This window comes from Naegleria gruberi (genome assembly GCF_000004985.1).
Source record: "Naegleria gruberi genomic scaffold NAEGRscaffold_76, whole genome shotgun sequence".
NCBI lineage: Eukaryota > Heterolobosea > Eutetramitea > Acrasida > Naegleriidae > Naegleria > Naegleria gruberi.
In genome coordinates this window covers 142,309-160,651 of record NW_003163251.1, presented here as the reverse complement: position 1 = coordinate 160,651, position 18,343 = coordinate 142,309, and the positions used below count along the sequence as shown (strand labels likewise).

The following is an 18,343-nucleotide window of genomic DNA, read 5'->3' as shown; positions in this document are numbered from 1 at the left end:
AGAGCTCTAACGTTCATTTAAAAATCTTAGCATTCAAAATTGGCGCCAAAATAGACGTACATCAAAGCTGTTAAACACACTTAAAAAAAACCTAAGAAACCTCCAAACAGTTTTTGTTTGCCTCCCTAAAAGAGAACATCCCGTTAGAAATAATCTCATCACCATTATTATTAAATTAATTTATATTTATTATGAACACTAGTAGTCTTAATACAAACAATGCCGAAGAACAATTTGAATTGGGCATTGCTATTTTAAACAAAGCATGGAAAACAAAGGAATTACAAATGTTGGATGAAATTGAAGGATTGAAAAAAATTGGACAAAAAAAGCAAGAGGAAATTCATCAAATTAATCAACAACACAGCAAATTACAATTTGAATATCAAAGTCTCAATACTGCCATGAAAACTATACAAGAAATGAACCAAGATCTCCAAAGTGAAAGAGATAGACTGTCAGCTCAAGTAAAGGCCCTCAACGGGGAACTTTCAAAGTTGAAAGCATTCAAGAAACAAATTATTCAATCAATCAATTTGGAAGAACTTGAAGATCCTTCTTCGAATGGAAACAACACAAGTCAATTCATTCCTCCAACTCAAACAAATAACAGCATGATGTCAGAGAATAGAAGTTTCAATTCTTCAAATATCAATAATCAATCAATAATGCAACAACAAACTCAATCACAACAAGCTCAAGCTTTGGAAGGCAAGGAATTCTTTAAGCAAGCTAAAGAAGTTTTGACAAATAGACAATTTGCTGATTTCTTACAACAAATCAAACTGCTTAACAATCAACAACAATCAGCCCAACAAACTCTAGATAATGTTAACATAATATTCAAAGGTGAACATCCAAACTTGATAGAAGGATTTAAGCGTATTTTAACACAAAGACAACAATCAGCAGCTATGAATAATTCTGAAACTAGTTTCATGTAAAGTAAATTAATCTTCCTTTTCTCCTTTGTAATTGACGTCATGTGTATGGAAAGAAAATAGATCAATGTTTTCAATGCAGTTTCGCTTAGTATTGTATCTTTTAATTTTTTAAATGTTCTTCTTTTACGTGTTAGTTCTCTGTTCGTTTTAGTTTTTGGTGTTCCCAAAAGGTTACCACAGCTGAATGAACTTTTCTTCCACTTAAAAAAATTATCAGAGACAGATGCTTGGTATCTTTTAAATCAGCACCCATCATTAGCTGATTATTTTTATTACTGTTTACAACATCATCATCATCATATCGGAATGGAGTTGTTAGTGGTAACTCTACTGAGAATAGCCCTCAAATTGGGGTTAATAGTAATTGATTTTGTATCATGCCTCTTTTATTCACCAGCATTATTATTACTCACATTGGCATTGGATATTTCACATAATTATGGAAGTAGAAAGCGTTTATACTCAGACTTTAATAATGGTGTATTGTTGATCTATTATTTAATGTTTCCAGTCATGTATCCGATCGTTACACTTGCAGTACCATCCATTGTTTTGTATCCAATATTTGCATTCTATGAAACTTATGCTCTTTACATTTCGGAAAATTCTACAGGTTTTTGGAGTATGATGATTTCATTGACAGTCACCTTCTTGTCCATGTTGGCCATGTCAATTAGAGCTTTCATTGTGTGGGATGACAAGATTGGAAGAAGCTATCGTAATAGTAATGTAGATATCTTCTCTGATTGGGGTGAATTCCAAATACGTTTGCCTAAACATTTATTTTCTATTGTAATGTTGGTAAATCCTGTCAGATTCATATACTTTTTAAAACAAGGATACAAATCTCAAACATTATCTGCATTTACTGATTTAATGGCTGATTATACTGTTAAAGCAGTGTTAGATTATTTATGCTTGCCATTTTGTGTATGTATTATTGTTTGACTTTTAAATATTTTAACTTGAATTATCAGTTATTGATTGCAGTTACCATGTGGAGAATTCCTCATGTTTGGAGCCAAAAATGGACACACGAACTATTTTTCAGAAATGGATGCTATATTCTTATGGAAATACCAGCATATGCTTTGAGTATTCTATTTAATATTATTGGATTTTATAGAATTAAGGGATTTATCAAAGGATTCAAAGAACAACCAGCTGAAGGGTTTGACAGAGCTATTTACTGTTTCTCACATTGTGTAGAAGTACTTATTGACATGCCATTTATTGCTCTAGGTCTTTGTCTTTCAATCACCATTTATAGATTTATTCCAATAATTCAACAATATAGAGATGAAAAGAGAACTAAATCTATGAGAGTAATCACATTCGAACAATTTATTTGTCTGGTCCTTGATTTGCCTTCATTATTGGCATTCATTACATTATTTGTAACCAGATACAGATGGGAAATTACTAGATCCGAACAAAAGAAGCTCTTTGAGAAGGGTAATTTCTTATACTTCCATTCAACTAGCTTGTACATGTTCTCTCAAATGGTATTGGATTTTATGCATATAGTTTTATGTGTTCCAATATTTGTTACCTTTTGGAGAGCTTCCCATCTTTACTCTTCCATATTTATTGATGTCTTTTATGATGAGAAATTCTTTTCAAATAGTGATAGCGATGAACTTGATAAGGTAGAGGTTGTTGGAAATGAAATTTTTATTCAGAGAAGAGAACTTATTAGGGATATTTTCAAAAATTGGATTATTGATATTGCTTTTATTTGTTTAGGAATTATGTCATTGTGGAGAATTCCAAGAATTATTCTACACTATCTTACCATCATTACCAATGAAGAAAAGGCGGGAAGTATGAGAAACAAGGCCATGGAAGAATTTGTACAAAGTATTCTTGATGTGGTAGCAATAACTGCAATGGTAGTCCTTGTCGTTCCAACTCTTTACAGAGTAGGTACAACTATTAAGAGAATAAGAACAGAAGACACTCTCTATCAATTTATTATTATTTCTGAAGCTTTTGCAGTCTTGAAAGATTTACCTTTTATTTTGTTGGGTTTGCTGTCAATGTGGCGTTTACCAGTAATTATTCTCAAGATTTGGGTATTCCATAAAGAAGAATATGAAACTGCAGAAAAGAGAAGAAAATTAGCTCTTCAACAATTTTTGGATGCCATGATAGATATCCCATTTACTATTTCTCTAGTTTTAATGATACTCTCCATCATGCACATCTTTACTATCTTCCTCTTATTTAGAAAATACAAAAAGGCAAAGAAGGAAGAAAAAGAGTTGGGTAAGCAGAGAGAATTATTCACCTTCTTTAGAGGAAAGGTGTTAAAGCAACTTTATTTGCTTCCTCTCCAAATCCCATTAATTATCTGCACTTATTTGGTAACATTCACAGTCTACCGTATTCCAATTACTGTCACAACTATGAAGTCTCTTGTTGGGCAGAAGGAACCAAAGAAATTGGCCGCCAAGGTAATTGTTTCTCAAGCTTTATCAATTCCTTTGGATTTGATTTGTACTGTATTTTCTGCAATTATTGTTCTCACAGTTTATAGAATCAAGGATTTAGTTGCTGTTCTCAAGACACATCCTGTTTTCAAATCTACATTTGCTATCAGAGAAGCATTGGAAGTCCACAAACAAATAGCTCTCGTTTTTTGGAATCTAGTTAAAGACATTCCTATAATTATTTTATTCCTTCTTTCATCCCTCACTGTTTGGAGAATCAAACATATATTAAGAGCCTTAGCAAACGAAACAGACTATAAGAAACGATTAATCCTATTGGGAACTAACGCTTTCCTAACGGTCCTAGATATTCCTTGCATTTTATGTTCAGCCTTGCTATTGGTATCCTGGAGATCGAAGCGAGTTGTAAATATCATTACTGCTGCTTATGTTTCAGGAAAGCTATCAGAAGCTCACTATTCCATTCTTTTGGAATTTTACGAACTCATTCTCGACATAATTCACATAGCTCTTATTCCACTTCTTTTATGGAGAATTCCAAATGCACTGAAATCAGCATGGATCGAAGAAACAGCTAAGGGAAGAAGAGGAATTATTAGATACCATCTTAGTCAAATTATACTTGATGTACCATACATGCTACTCACATTGGTAGTTGTGTTGTCTGTTTACAGAAATGTTGAGCTTTATCACTTCCTTTCAAAGAAGAAATCTAAGAGAGGATATAGAGAATTTATTAGAGATCAGGCATTGCAATTAATCATTGATATTCCACTTGTTATAATTTCTCTATGTACTTGTATTGTTATTCCATATAGAGTTTACTTTATGTTCAAATATCTTTTCCTCTATGAACAGTGGAAGAACAGAGATGAAGAAAGAAGAAGAGAACTTAGAGTTTTAATTGCCAAGACACTTGTTGATTTGCTGACTCTTGTATTTGGTATTGCTCTATTGGTAATGTTCTGGAGAATACCATTCGTTGTGTACAGATACTTGATGCTAAAGGAAGGTGTTAGAAGAACATTGTGGATTGAATTCAAGAGTGCTATTTTGGATATCATTTGCCTTGCAGCTTTATTTATTAATCTTACATTTGTTTATCAATTCCCTTACACTGTCAAGAGATTGTATTTCTTCACAGTTGCATGTATTAAGCATTTAATGGCGTTCATGAAAACAAAACCATTCTCAACCACCAAATCAAAAACCAAAAACACAAGTGAGGATAATGGTGAGATATTACCAAGTGATATGTTCTTTGAAATTTTGACTTACCTCACCCCTGAAGAAAATGCAGCAAGCTTTGATCGTGTCTGTAAACATTGGCACGAATTGTCAAGACAGGATTCCTTCCTTTGGCAATTGTATCTCGATATTGATAAGAAGGCAAATTTGATTGACAAAAAGTTCCAAGCCAAGTATAACAATACCAATAATTATAACTCTTACCACTATTACAATAATATCAACTTGAATGAAGCTTACTACAGTGCTATTGGATCATATAAGAATGAAGATTTCACATCTGTTTTCAAGAAGGCCTTCTCTGCTTCAGATTCTGAGAATAGAAATGAGTATATCAAGAGATATCTAGAAAAAAAGAGTCGTTACTCATACAAGCAGTACACTTTTGAGGATGCTGTCAATGATGACTACAAAGCTGGTTTCCATCATATTGTCAAGGCTGAAACACAACATGTCATAGAACACATCTACAAGCTTTTCTTCATTAGATACAAGCTCTTGGGATTGGTTCTTTATCCGTTCTATTATCTCATTAGCCTCTTCTCACACGTTGAAGGAATAGAAAGTGATATGACATGGGATAGAATTGAGTTCTTGGTACTGTTAATTCCAATCAACCTATTCATGTTGTTGGTTTCCCTAACTGAAAAACTCTTCAACCTAATGGATGTTTTCCCATTCTTAGGGTATAGATGGTGGGGTGATAGGGACTTCCAACTGTGGAACTATAGAAGTTTTTATGGAAAGAAGTACGCAACAAGTGTATTCCTTGGTATTGCTTCTGTTCTTAGCTCTGTGGGAATAATTCTCTATGGATTTTCAGTTGCATTCAGTCCTTTCTATTTTGATATAAGAGTACTTGTTTGTAAAACTGTAATGAGCATTGGTAGTATTGGTGGGTGGTCTTCATCACTTGTTAGTAACCTTTACAACATCTCTCCAATTCTTTACTATGTATTTATTTTACATGTTTATACCTTCTACATTCAAGATTTTGTGTTAGGTTGGGTGTTTTGGTTATTGTCTTTTGTATTGATAGCAGAGTCAGGAATATTCTATTGGATCAATATCTTGTTATTTATTATTGCTTGGGGATACTGTGTATTCTGGTATGGTTTTGTTTCACTGGAAAGTATACATGCATACAGATCCTATTTCAATGCTTCAGTAGGAATGAGTATTTTAACAGATATTTACGTTGGGTTACTCAAGTCTTGTGGAAGATTTTGTAAAAATTTGGGAATTTTAGGACAATTAATACTAATGCCAATTACTATTATATGGATTGGTTGGCCACTTGTGATTGCCTATTATCACATGTATATTTATACAGTCATTCCAGCATTGGTAGGTTCTGGTTTTCTTGCAGTTATAGGCTTTGATGCACTAAAGCATTTGAATCAATAAATTAAAACAATAATATCTTAATTGTAGTGTAAGGAAAGATGATTATTCCTTAATACGCTTAATAACGAGCATTAGTAGTGTAACGGTATCATACCAGCCTTCCAAGCTGGTGACCCGGGTTCGACTCCCGGCTAATGCAAATAATTTTGCTTATATTTGTAGAGATTGTACTTTCGTGCGTTGATTTCTGAGTCATCTTGATTCTGAAGAATATATTTTGACTCTGGATAGTGGAGCAACACCATTTGCTAATTGAAGAGGTCAATAGTTAAACAGTATCTAAAATAAACAGTAAAATGCAAAATTAATTCTGTTTACTGGCTTCTAATCAGACCATTTTTTTCACACAGCTTACTGCCACGTCAGGAAAACTTTGTGAGAGTTCATACCCTCATTCCAACAGACCATTATTCACACCTCTTCATAAGGAAATTTCCTCAACTTGAAATTGTCTCAATATACAGCGCCCTTATCACATCTTCAAGGTTGCTGTTGTTGGCATTGAATTCATCTTTTTCCTCGCGCCACAAAAAGTGAAAGTGGCCATCTCGCTCGTTAAAGCTCCAAAAAAACAAAATGAACAGCTCCACTTTACAGGCCACGTTCACAACTTCTGCTTCTGAGACACAGAGGGAAGATAGTCTAATGATGATTGAATCGGTTTTAGAGAATTGCAAACTTCCGCCATCTCTTGTGGAGGATAGATGGATGATTAATAAACCACTGAAGAATTTACAGGATAAGACATTATTATATTGGGCCTGTGAACAGGAACAGGAAGTACTCGTTGATAATTTACTCAAGATTCCTCATTTAAATACAAATATTGGAGTAAGTAGTATTGAGAAGAATTTTGTCAACTCATTCTGAAATAGTTTGTAAGTTATTTAGATAACGAAAATGTTGTAAAAGCTTGAATATCATCTAGATGGTAAGTGAATTAATTCTAATCATAATTATTAATCAGTTATTGTGATGATCATGATGAAACACTTGTGTCACTTATGTGCTTGTAGGAAGTAAGTGATTCAGAAGTTAAAATTTCATTGACACGTTCATAGGAAGTAAGTAAACACTTTGGATATCAAATTTCCAAACGCATTTGAAAAGACACCTCTATGTGTCTCTTGTCAAAGAGGAAATGAAGAATTGGTTAGAATGTTGTTAGATTGTAATCGCACAGACGTTAATCAAGGGGTAAGTATTAAGAGAGATTCCAATCCATTATTTTCACACATTGTTCCAGTTTGTAAGTAGGCACCATAACTAATGTAGTTTATCCTAAATGGAATAGTTCGATGTAAGTGTAGATTATTTTAACCAGCTAGGAACGAATGGATAATCAATCATTATTTTAATAGTGGGTAAGTAGTAATTCAGGTTGGAGCAACAATTAATTCACACTCTTGCCAGCATGTAAGTATTGGATACAGTTTAAAGATTCTTACACAACACATAGGAAGTAAGTACCAATATTGAAATATTGTGTGTTAACTGACTTGCCTCAGACAGTAAGTATTCCAGCAATGAAGTTTGATGGTTAAAAGGTTTTGGGAATTTAGATGAATATGGTATGTTGCTCCTTTGGAATCTCTAAACTAAAGTTCTTATCATTTTTCAGCTTGTAAGTTTCGCATCACCAACAGTCTAGACTTTACTTTTTTAGATAGTAAGTGCATTTGTAATATTTGGTTCTTTTTACACATTTCCACAACTTCACAGTATGTAAGTATCTCAGCAACACTGACGCACAGCTCACTACAACACAGAAAGTAAGTTGCCACACAATTTAACATCGCTATTAACCGTCTTCATCATCAACTGCATCTCTTCTCCAAACAACCACAACCATAACAACCACAATAATAACAGACACCTCTTTTAATTGCTTGCACTCTTGAGCATTGGAACATTATCAAATTGCTGCTCCATGCCAAAGCTTCTGTCGACTCTATTATATTGAATATTTGCAAAAAGAAGAATATAGATTTGGAGGAATTGAGAAAGCAGGCATTGGTGGATCATATGAATAGAGATTTTGCTTCGGATGCAGTAAATTATTGGCACTTTGAAGATAATATTTCTGTACGGAAACTTGAAATGGATAGATTTGATAGATTGATTGCCTTTAGACCACTTCTTGCACGAATGACTCCTAATTTCTATAAGAATGTTATTTCGAATAATAATTTCATTAGCTCTTTGAACGAGAAGGAATGCTCTATAGTTCAGAGAATTTTGGATCAAATTCTCTATCAAAAACATTCCACATTATCGAATATGGATACAGACGAAAGTCTTTGCATTCTCTTTTTACTTGGTCAAGCTCATGGAGATTTAATTTACATGAAATCAATGATTATTCAATCAGTGATTACAAAAATTGGATTCGATAATGTTTTGGATATTCTGGAATCTATTGAAAGCTATCTCACAAGAGATGCTTCATTCTTTTCATCAACATCAGCAGCTTCTCCTTTGATGAAAATTAAGGACTATTGTTTGGATTTCATGGGAAGTCAGGCATCAGAACCTGGATACGAATTCTTTATTGAAACTGATGAAAGAGTTGACAAGTATTTGAGATTAATCATCAAGAGAAAAACTATCAAACCAGTAACTTGGGAAGAAAAGCCAAACAATATTTCCAAATCACCACTAATGGACCTATTCAATGACCACTCAACCAGTGATATTTGTTTCCTAGTAGGAAATCAGAAAATTCATTGCCACAAAACAGTTCTCATCTCGAGAAGTGTCTACTTTGAAACTCTATTCGAAGGAAATTGGTCCATTGAACTGGAAGAATATGGTCCAGAGATGAAATATCTCATTCAATATTGTTATGGATTCATGAACTATGTTCCCTCAATTCATCAAATTCCACTCATCAAGAAAGCTCACCAACACGAAATGAAAGATTTAATACCCATTGTATCGAAACAAATCATCGTTGGAAAGGACAACTTTGAAATGTTATGGAGTGAATTAGAGCACTACTCTGATGACAGCACATTTTCCGAAATAATTGAAAGAGTTATCAAATATGGATTTGATCATGGATTATTCGGAAGGGAGGAGCAATCTTTTAATCAATGGTGTAAGCAATAAAACAATTTCACAGTAGAATTGTTAAAAATTGGAATGAGTCAGATATGTCATTTACCTAAAATTGTTGTTGTTAAAATTTAACCGTTACATTTTAACAAATTTAATTTTTAATCTTTTTTTAAAAAATGCAAAAGGAAAACCAGCAAGGAAACTTCTGCATCATCACCTGAAGTTGGGTTTAGTATTGGCGATCAGAGAATGTTGGTAGCAACCACACCAAATTCTCCTCTATTAGATGAAGATTTATCATCAGGAAATTCAGATGTTGAAAGTTTTTGCTTTGATCAACAAGAGGACATGATCATCAACACAATTCAATTAAAAGAGGTTTCGAGTAATGCTGCTACTGGAGCTGCTGCCTCATCAGTAATAGAGAGTATCAAAGGACATGAAGTAATCGATATTACCGAAGATGATGATTCACAGAATGATCAAGAAGTAACTAATCTTGAAAATGTGATGGAAATTAATTCATCGGATGAAGATGAGGAGATCATGCACAATGATAAAGCTGATAGTGAAGACGATTCCGATGATGAAATTTATTTCCTCACCTCTGATGAAGAAGAGGACTATCATCCATCAAAAACCACAAAACGAATGGACAAGATATTGTCAGAACTGGTACCTGATGTTTTAGAGGGAAACTTTTCTGTGGGAGGAGAGTTTGACATCTATCCAGCTATTGGTTTGCAATTACTAGTGTCAAATGACACGAATGTTGTGGTGGAGAGAAGGAATATTTCACTTCCATTTGCTTCGAAGGAACAAGCCAATGACATTATTCAACTCACCACAATGAATGAAGAAACTAAACCATGGCAATTGGAATTAAATCAATTTGAAATTACCAATCCTAATTGGAATGATATGATTAATAATTTATTACAAAAGGAAATCAAACAAGGATTAGGAGTTGGAGCAGGTAAGGAAGTAATAGTCAAGCTCAGCAAATTATTGTTATTCGAAGGAGAAAGACAATACGATTTTCATTCAGATCACAAAAAGGAGGACAAGATGTTTGCCACTCTAGTTGTCTATCTTCCTTCTGTCTATACAGGTGGAGAGATGAGTGTGAAATACAAATCAAATGAAAATTTCTATCCAAACTCATCAAAATCTCACTATTCCACATCCTACGTTGCTTTCTATCATGAGAGTGATTTTAAGGTAAATGTTTTGACAAGTGGATTAAGATTGGCTTTGGTGTATAATGTTATTTTCAATGGGCCATATTATCTAATGCCAGCTGCCAATGCTGCAGAAATGACACTGAACTACCTGAGCAAAACACTTAATGAGTGGGAATCAGAAACTCCCTACATTATTTATATTTTGAATGAACAATATTCGAGACATGAATTGAGTGATGGTAGTAATTTGAAAGAAAACGATGCTGTTATCTATGACTGGTTACGTAATTACAACTCTATACATAATAATTTCTACCTATGCTTGGGTAATATGCACAAATCTAAATCAGGTGATGTTACAAGTATGAGTGTGCAGGAGTGGAAACGTCATAAACGTCTTCAAAATGAAGGAGGAAGAAATTATGAAAATAGTGATCTCGACGATGTTGACAGTGAGGATTTGGAAAACTCGTATTCTACTTATACCATTGAATATTTGAAGAATGGAAATGAAATATTTTCTAAGGAGATCAAAGTTTCAGATATTTCAATAATAATTCCGTTTGATCGTATTAACGATTTTGAGAATGATGGTTTTCATGTTTATCATGATGATAGGTTCCTGGTTAAAGCTAATTTTAGGTATGTGTAGATGATTGAAATTTCTAACAAACTTTCAAGATATCATTCTCGTTCTTGCTTAGCAATTATTCCAAAGAAGAATTATGTTAATGCTTTGCGTTTTTTGGACAGTAATTGCAAGCATAAATATTTTGACATGTTGGTAGATGATCAACTTGAAAATCCAAACAAGGCGAATGTAGATAAAATATTGGAAATGATGAAGACTAATTGGTTGCAAGAAAGTGCCCTTCTAAATGCTGTACTTAAATTGAAGAATGATGAAATAGCTACTGAATTTTCAAACAAACATTTATGCTTAAAATCATGGCAAGACCTAATAAGCACCTTTGGATTTATGAATAGTTTCAAACAACCATTCTTCAAATTTATAACATCTAATCTCAGTAGCAAAATGATATTTGATTTTGCTTTTGAGACTATTTTACTACAGGAAAACTCAACTCTTACATCAGACCTGTGTGACTATGTATTTGAATATTTATCAACCACAGGATATCTTTCGCCCTATGCTGTAGAAAGAATATTGAATTGCATGCAATTATGTGCTGTCCCTCTAATGGAGAGTACTTCTGTCTATATGATTAAGCGTTGTATGGTCGTAGATCAAACTGAACTATCATTAATATTGAAATACTTGGAGAATTATCATTCATATATGGTTTCAGCATTGAATCTATTATTGGGAAATAAGGAAAAATTTTTAAGGTACTATACTGTTATTATTTACTATCTAAAATATTTCTTTTGTGAGGAAGTTAAAAACTTTTTGGAAGGTATTATAACAGAAATGGATTTGAATACTTCCCTTAAATTTGTCATTCACTTGAATGGACTTGGTGATCATGAAGTTGCCAATGTCATGCTATTGAAACTTAGAGAAAGGATAATTAATCAGTTCATAACGGATGATATTAGTGTGGAAAATTGCAAGGCCATTATTTCAGCTATCTGCTATTGCAATTTTCCAAATGAATTATCAGAAGTTACGTCAGCAATCACTTCAAAAATTAAAGATTTTGTTGGAGTTGCCAAAATACTTATTCCTCTCATCAAATATATTGAGATTACGTATGGTAAGAGTGCATTCATTGATGTTAAAGCATTTGCTCAACTTGTCACCTGTAGTATTGAGCTTATTAAATCAATTCTCAATATTCAAGAAAAAGCTGACGTAAGGGACTGGTCACTTCCAACCTTTGTATGTGAAACTAATTGTTCAAATTGCAGAGATATTAATAATTTCCTCCAGAACAGCAATCCAGCATCAAAGAAATATGAACTACACAGAACTATGCCACTATTACGATCTCACATTGAAACAAATCTACATTCAGTAACTGGATTGTTCTCTTATATTACTTTCGAGACGAACCAGAGGACTGCAAGTGTAATTATTCAAAAGATCTCTAATCCTCGTTTAAACATTTACGAACAGTGCAGCAAAACTAAGGATGCCCTGAATTATTTGGAGAATTTACTATCAAACACTCCCATCATTCAACAGCAACCAACACAAGCTTCATCTTCTCTAATTACACACCAACCAAAGAGATCAGGAAGTTTTTCTTCCTCCTATCCTAACAAAAAGAAAAAGTAGCTTGATATGCTTTGCCATTCCCATTCTCTTACAAATCAATCTCATTAAAATCTTTACAATATATTAAGATTCTTTACAAATCAAAATTAAAAACCAATCACAAAACAAAAAAAATGGGACAACAAGCAAGCCAAGCACCACCTCCGCCATACGAATATAAAACAGATACCACTTTTGATACCTTTTCCATACCAGAGAAGGTAAAACCAGAATTTGATGATGCTATTCTTGATCACAATGAACAAGTTTTTTCATTCTTTGCTCTCGCACATACACGAATTCAAACAAAGGCTACAGAGTTGAAGCTGAGAGATTTTGATGAATTGGTTCCGAAGGAAGAATACTCTTTATCAGACACAGAATTTTTGTTTAATAATGTGGCTATGGGTAGGTTTTGATCCGATCAATATTCATGAATTTGATTTAATATTATTCATAATTTAAATAATTTTACATTAAAATTTGGAATTCTTAGGACAAGCAATGCTTGGTGGAAATTATGAATGTATGAAGGATTGGAGTGGAGTTGATTTGTTGGAAAAGAAATTTTCGGCCATGGAAAGAAGAAAATTAGTGGAAGATTTACGATCATGTGGAAAGGCAACTTTTGATGGAATTACAGATCCAAATTTGCAACATCATGCTAATTCTATTGAAGATTATAGACATTTATGTAACCAGAAGGAATCATTGCAAAAGTTTAAACATTACTTAACTATTCTAAAGGATGACCAAAACGCTCATCTTGAAGATGCTTCAGATCAAACCGAAATAGAATTTACCGATAAAGACAGAAATCAAATGGATGAAATTGTTGAAAAGCTTAAACTGCAAAAAACACTGAAAACAGTCGTTGGATATGGAGATAATATCGTTCTATTACCACCATCTTTCCATGTTTTGGCAATGCAATTAATGACTGTACACTGTAAAAGATACATTTTAGATTGTCTACAAAAGACTAACAATGTAACGAGCAATGAGGAAGCCATTAACACCACTTCAGTTGGAGATTATCAGCTATGCCTCTTCAATTCTCCATGTTTTTCGAAACTTGGTCTTTGGTTATCTGAAAAGATGGAAGCAGACAAAGCCAAGAAATAATTTGCACAATTAATCAAAACGTTTGTTATTGTATTAGTTTGTGAATTAACATTTTAGACGATTACAATATTATTAAATAATAGTAATTGCAAGTACATGATGAAAATAGAACTCTCTGTTTTTGTATAGAAGTGTACGATCGTGACCTGGTTGGGTCTAGACCAAATGGATATCAAATCGATCAAGTTCAGGTGGGAACTAAAAAGAAATCAAAACAAAAAAAATGAAAGGAAACTCAGCAAGTTTCGTCCAACTGTTTACGCTACTGTTGTTGACCTGTTTGTGTTGCCAACAGTCGGTTATAATGGCAAAAAAGATGTGTACCGATTCAATAGTGATGGATTCGTATTTTGATAGCAAAAATATGGCCTCTGATCTTACATGTTCAACCTCTGCATATAAGGTATTAAATACACTGGATCTTGTTGCAACATTTCCATACACAACCAAAGGAAAGATCATTCTTGGAAGTGGTTTGACAGTAACAGCCAAGTACGTCTTCTCCCCAACATCAAATAGTCAATATCAACACACAACATCTGTTTTAATCAATGATATTTTCATAATGAATCTTCCATTACCAACCTATTCCTTTTGTAACGGATCAACCTTTAGTTTAGATTTGAATAGTCAAGCAATTACATCTTATTTGAATTTAAGTGATATCAATACTTTCAAAATTACAACACGAAATGCAAATCCAACAGTTTCACTCTTTATGACTCAAGTCAAGTTGGGTTTTTGCTATGTTACAAATGACACAACAATTGTTGATTTGGTGTTAGCATCAAATAGCAGTTCAATTAATTTTCTTACTCCTTCTTCATATAATCAAGTCAAATCTGAACCATTCAATGGACTTTTTGTAAATAATATGACAGATTCTGCCAATATTCCAATTGTAGTCAATAATAAGGCCATTGATCCAGCTGTCAATATCACTATTACCATAAGTTCTTCAATATTATCAATATCACTAGTTTCATTGCAGAGTATAAGAAAGATTTCTTCTTCCAACATAGTGGACATTTATCCTGAAATTGAGAATAGCACAGTATCATCCTCAAAGATGACATTCACACTTTATAATGTCAATTTATCATATTTGGAAACATTGACATTTGATGTAAATTTCAAATTGAATGGATCGAAAAGTGAGACATCTGTTTCCTCTTCCATTGACATATCAGTTGATTCATCGAATGATTTTGTTGAGGAAATGAATTCATCAGATAATTCAAAATCGTTTTCATATTCAATTTTCCAAACCAAGCAAGTTTCAACCAATTCAGAAATAAGCTCAAATCCATCCATGGTTGTGAAGAGTCAAGTTTCAGATTTGTCGTATTTCATTCATGAAGCACAAAGCCCATTCAATTCAAACAATTGTTGGCTTCAAGTGAACTTGATTGCATCTAGTGCATTTTCTGGAAGTTTATTCATTCTCTCCAACAAGACAATGGAACAAAAAAAGATTTCGTTCATTGACAAAGATTTTATTGGGTCTCGATTATTCTTGGTTGTTCCATCAGAGCAATTAGACTGCACAGGATCGAGTAACACAGCCATTTATTTGAGAGTTGAAGCAACCTCTGCCACATTCAGATTGTACTTGTCACGAAAGTTTTATTCAACATTGAGTGATGACAGCTTGACAATCAATTCAATTTTTACAGAAAAGAATGAAATAGGTGAAGCATTTGGACTGACCATTTCAACAATTAACAAATTGGAATCCATTCCATTGTTGACAAATTTGACCTTTGTCAATGATGATTCAAGTACAGACAAATTTATTGCGTTTAACACTTTAAAATCACCAAGCATTGAGTTAATGAGTCAAATGAAGGGATCTTCTGTCCCAAAGAATCAATTTCCGAATGCTCAACTTTCTTCCAAGAATTTTCTTTATTTTTTTGAGACAAGATGTCAATTGTGCACTGTTAATTTGACTCTTTCTTATCCTACTTTATTTTCAAATCCATCCACTATTTCTTTAAAAGTAGCAGGGTCTCAAAATCAAGCAAAAGCATCTGTATCTAATGGAGTCCACTGGTTATTCCTTGACACTAGTAAGGTAACTTCTGACACTGTAAGGTTATTTGTTAGGGCAACTGTTAAAGGTTTACCAAGATATAATCAACCTTCAAAACTATCTCTTATTGGTACTCAGGATTTTATTGATAATTCATTGAATTCTAATGGAGCAACCAGAACAATTCAATCTAACGAACTTTACAATCAAACTTTGAACTGTAACTCTTCAAACATTGCTTCTCCGTACGAGGCACAGATTTCACTTCTCACCCCAACAACAGGAATCAAGGGAAACATTTGGAAATTTGGATTGTTTATTGATCCATCTCTCCAATATTCTCAAATTACATTTTATTATTATGCTGCAAACTATACCAATAATGTATTTGGAACTAATGCTAAAAATTACTTATCAACATTGTCTGGTGATTTCTATTATACCCTCAATGTTGATAGAACCTACCTTATCTCTAGCGATTTAACTATTAATTTGGATAGTAGGTTGGGAATATTTGATAGATCATATGAGGTTTATGCTAAAATTGGCCAAAAACCAACCACAACAGATTATGATATGAAAATATCTGACCTATCCTTTAAAAATTCTTCGAAAGTCTATTCTTTGAGGTATTCTTTTTCAAACACAGGAACATTTTCATTGCAAGAATCCAACTTTCGTCTAATTTCACCTTCGAAATTGGACATGATAGGACAGCAAATCTATCTCTTCTTTAGAGAAATTCCTGGCTCTATTGTTACGAATGCATATTCTTGCTATTTAAGTTCAAACATCTATTTCGAACACAGCTATACTCCCACTGTTAGATATAATTCAGAGTCAGCTATTGACTTGAAATATCCTAATCTCTATCTGAATGCAAGTAGTTTGAACATTTCACAATCCACTATTGATAAGTATATTAATGTAGAATTCACAACTAGTTACGCAATCCCAAATGACGAAAACGTCTTCTTGGTCGATTGGACTACTAGTGAACTAATTCCAATGAACAAGACCCTCTTCAATTATTACGATGTAACCTATTACAATTACAAGTATCAACAATCCTTCACCAAGTTGAATGCTAGAATGAAAATTACACAAGAGATGGTCGACAGTAAGACTTTCCTATTCTTTAGTATGATTTTCCCATCAACCACCAATTCTAAATACACCTCTAATTATGCCTACGTTTTTGTGGAAGAGGATGCTCAAGTGCAACCTGAAACTCTTCCAATTCTGATTACCTTGGGTGTAATGGGAGGTTTATTCATTGTATCAGTTCTTTATTTAGTACTTTGTTTATTCTTGATCTATAATGGAGCACTTAAAGATCCATCTATCAGTGCCAATTATGATGCCTCGTTGAATGCATTCAAGAAAGGATCAGGAATGACAGTATTTTATGATTTAGTATTATTGCTTGGTCCAGCACTTTCCAGTATATTGGAAAAGTTAACCAAAAAGAAAGTCCATACGATAGTGTCCAACCTAATTCTTGGATTTGTTTGTTTATTCTGTAGTGTTGCATTCTATGTTGGATTGCTCATTTCTATGGGAGTGGGAATAGCAACACTATCAAATACCGAAAGTGACATTATTCCAAATGGCGCTCAATTGGGAAATGCTACTTATTATACCTGCTGTAAATATAGAGCACCTAGTTCCATAACTACCTATGCCACTATAATGGATACACAAGATAGAACCCTTTCATGCATTAAGTACTCTTCCAGTTCGACTTATCCATCTAATATGACAATTAATGGTGTGTTATATCAACCAAGTATCACAAAGAACAATTTTACAATGGGATCCATTGCAACAGCCAAGTTAAGATGCCCAAATTCTGAAATAATCTTCTTGAATACCAGCTTTGATCAGATTCAAGCATTGGGTATTTCAGGATTAGTTCTTGGAACTATTTTCCTATTCCTGACAGTTCTTTTCCTTGGAACTGCACTTGCTGACTATTTAATTAAGAAATCAGTGAATGATCAGTGGATTTTCAAATCCATTTTCGCTACCAAATCAGCAAGACAGCACCATAATATAACAACTCATTCCAACGCATCTACTGCACCTCATTCAGATACAGATAGTGAAGAAAATAGACGAAACCACACCATTCAAGTTGATAATTCTGTTTCAAGAATGCAAGAAGAGAACCTCAGAAGAGAAAGAGAAGCAATGGAAAGAATAGACAGAGAGGAACGCTTAAGAAGAGAACGAGAGGCCAGAAATCAATTATTCGCAACCAACACATCCTCAACAATTCCTCCTGTTCCTCCAATCACCAGCAGTAGCACTATTAACATTCCACCAGATGTGAAACTTCCACCACCAAAACCAAATCAAGCTACTCATGTCGAAATGACAGAATTCAGTAATAACTCAACAACATCAGCAACCAATAATAATCAACAACCAAGCGCACCTCCAGTATCGAATGAGGAAAATCATAGTAATATTTTGATTTATGATAATTCGTCTGACACAAGAAATTATCATGTGAATCCAACATCATCAGTTTACAATCCATACGAAAACTCTGAAGATATTGTTGTTGTTTATCAAAGATCAGATCAAAAAAATCCACAATCTCAATAAAATTACACTGTTAAGGATTTAGACAATTTCGTTCTCATCATTGGTTAGATGTT

At 33.4% G+C, this 18,343-nt stretch overlaps 2 protein-coding genes and 1 non-coding gene across 3 annotated transcripts; all 3 read left to right on the top strand.

Moving 5' to 3' along the window:
- Window positions 1-191: 191 nt before the first annotated feature.
- On the top strand, window positions 192-12,538 carry NAEGRDRAFT_59810 (uncharacterized protein; the record flags this gene model as incomplete). Its single annotated transcript, XM_002669976.1, has 6 exons — window positions 192-940; window positions 2,572-5,540; window positions 7,992-9,152; window positions 9,399-10,088; window positions 10,224-10,938; window positions 11,050-12,538. The coding sequence occupies 6 exons, from the start codon at window positions 192-194 to the stop codon at window positions 12,536-12,538; spliced, it is 7,773 nt and encodes a 2,590-aa protein (XP_002670022.1).
- On the top strand, window positions 6,121-6,191 carry NAEGRDRAFT_t754. The gene has a single exon. It is a non-coding gene; the product is annotated as a tRNA-Gly (tRNA).
- Window positions 12,539-12,653: 115 nt separating the features above from the next.
- On the top strand, window positions 12,654-18,314 carry NAEGRDRAFT_59809 (uncharacterized protein). Its single transcript, XM_002669975.1, has 3 exons — window positions 12,654-12,925; window positions 13,014-13,507; window positions 13,938-18,314. Exons 1-3 carry the CDS (start codon window positions 12,922-12,924, stop codon window positions 18,288-18,290), a joined length of 4,851 nt encoding a protein of 1,616 aa, XP_002670021.1. The 5' UTR covers window positions 12,654-12,921; the 3' UTR covers window positions 18,291-18,314.
- The last annotated feature ends 29 nt before the right edge of the window (window positions 18,315-18,343 follow it).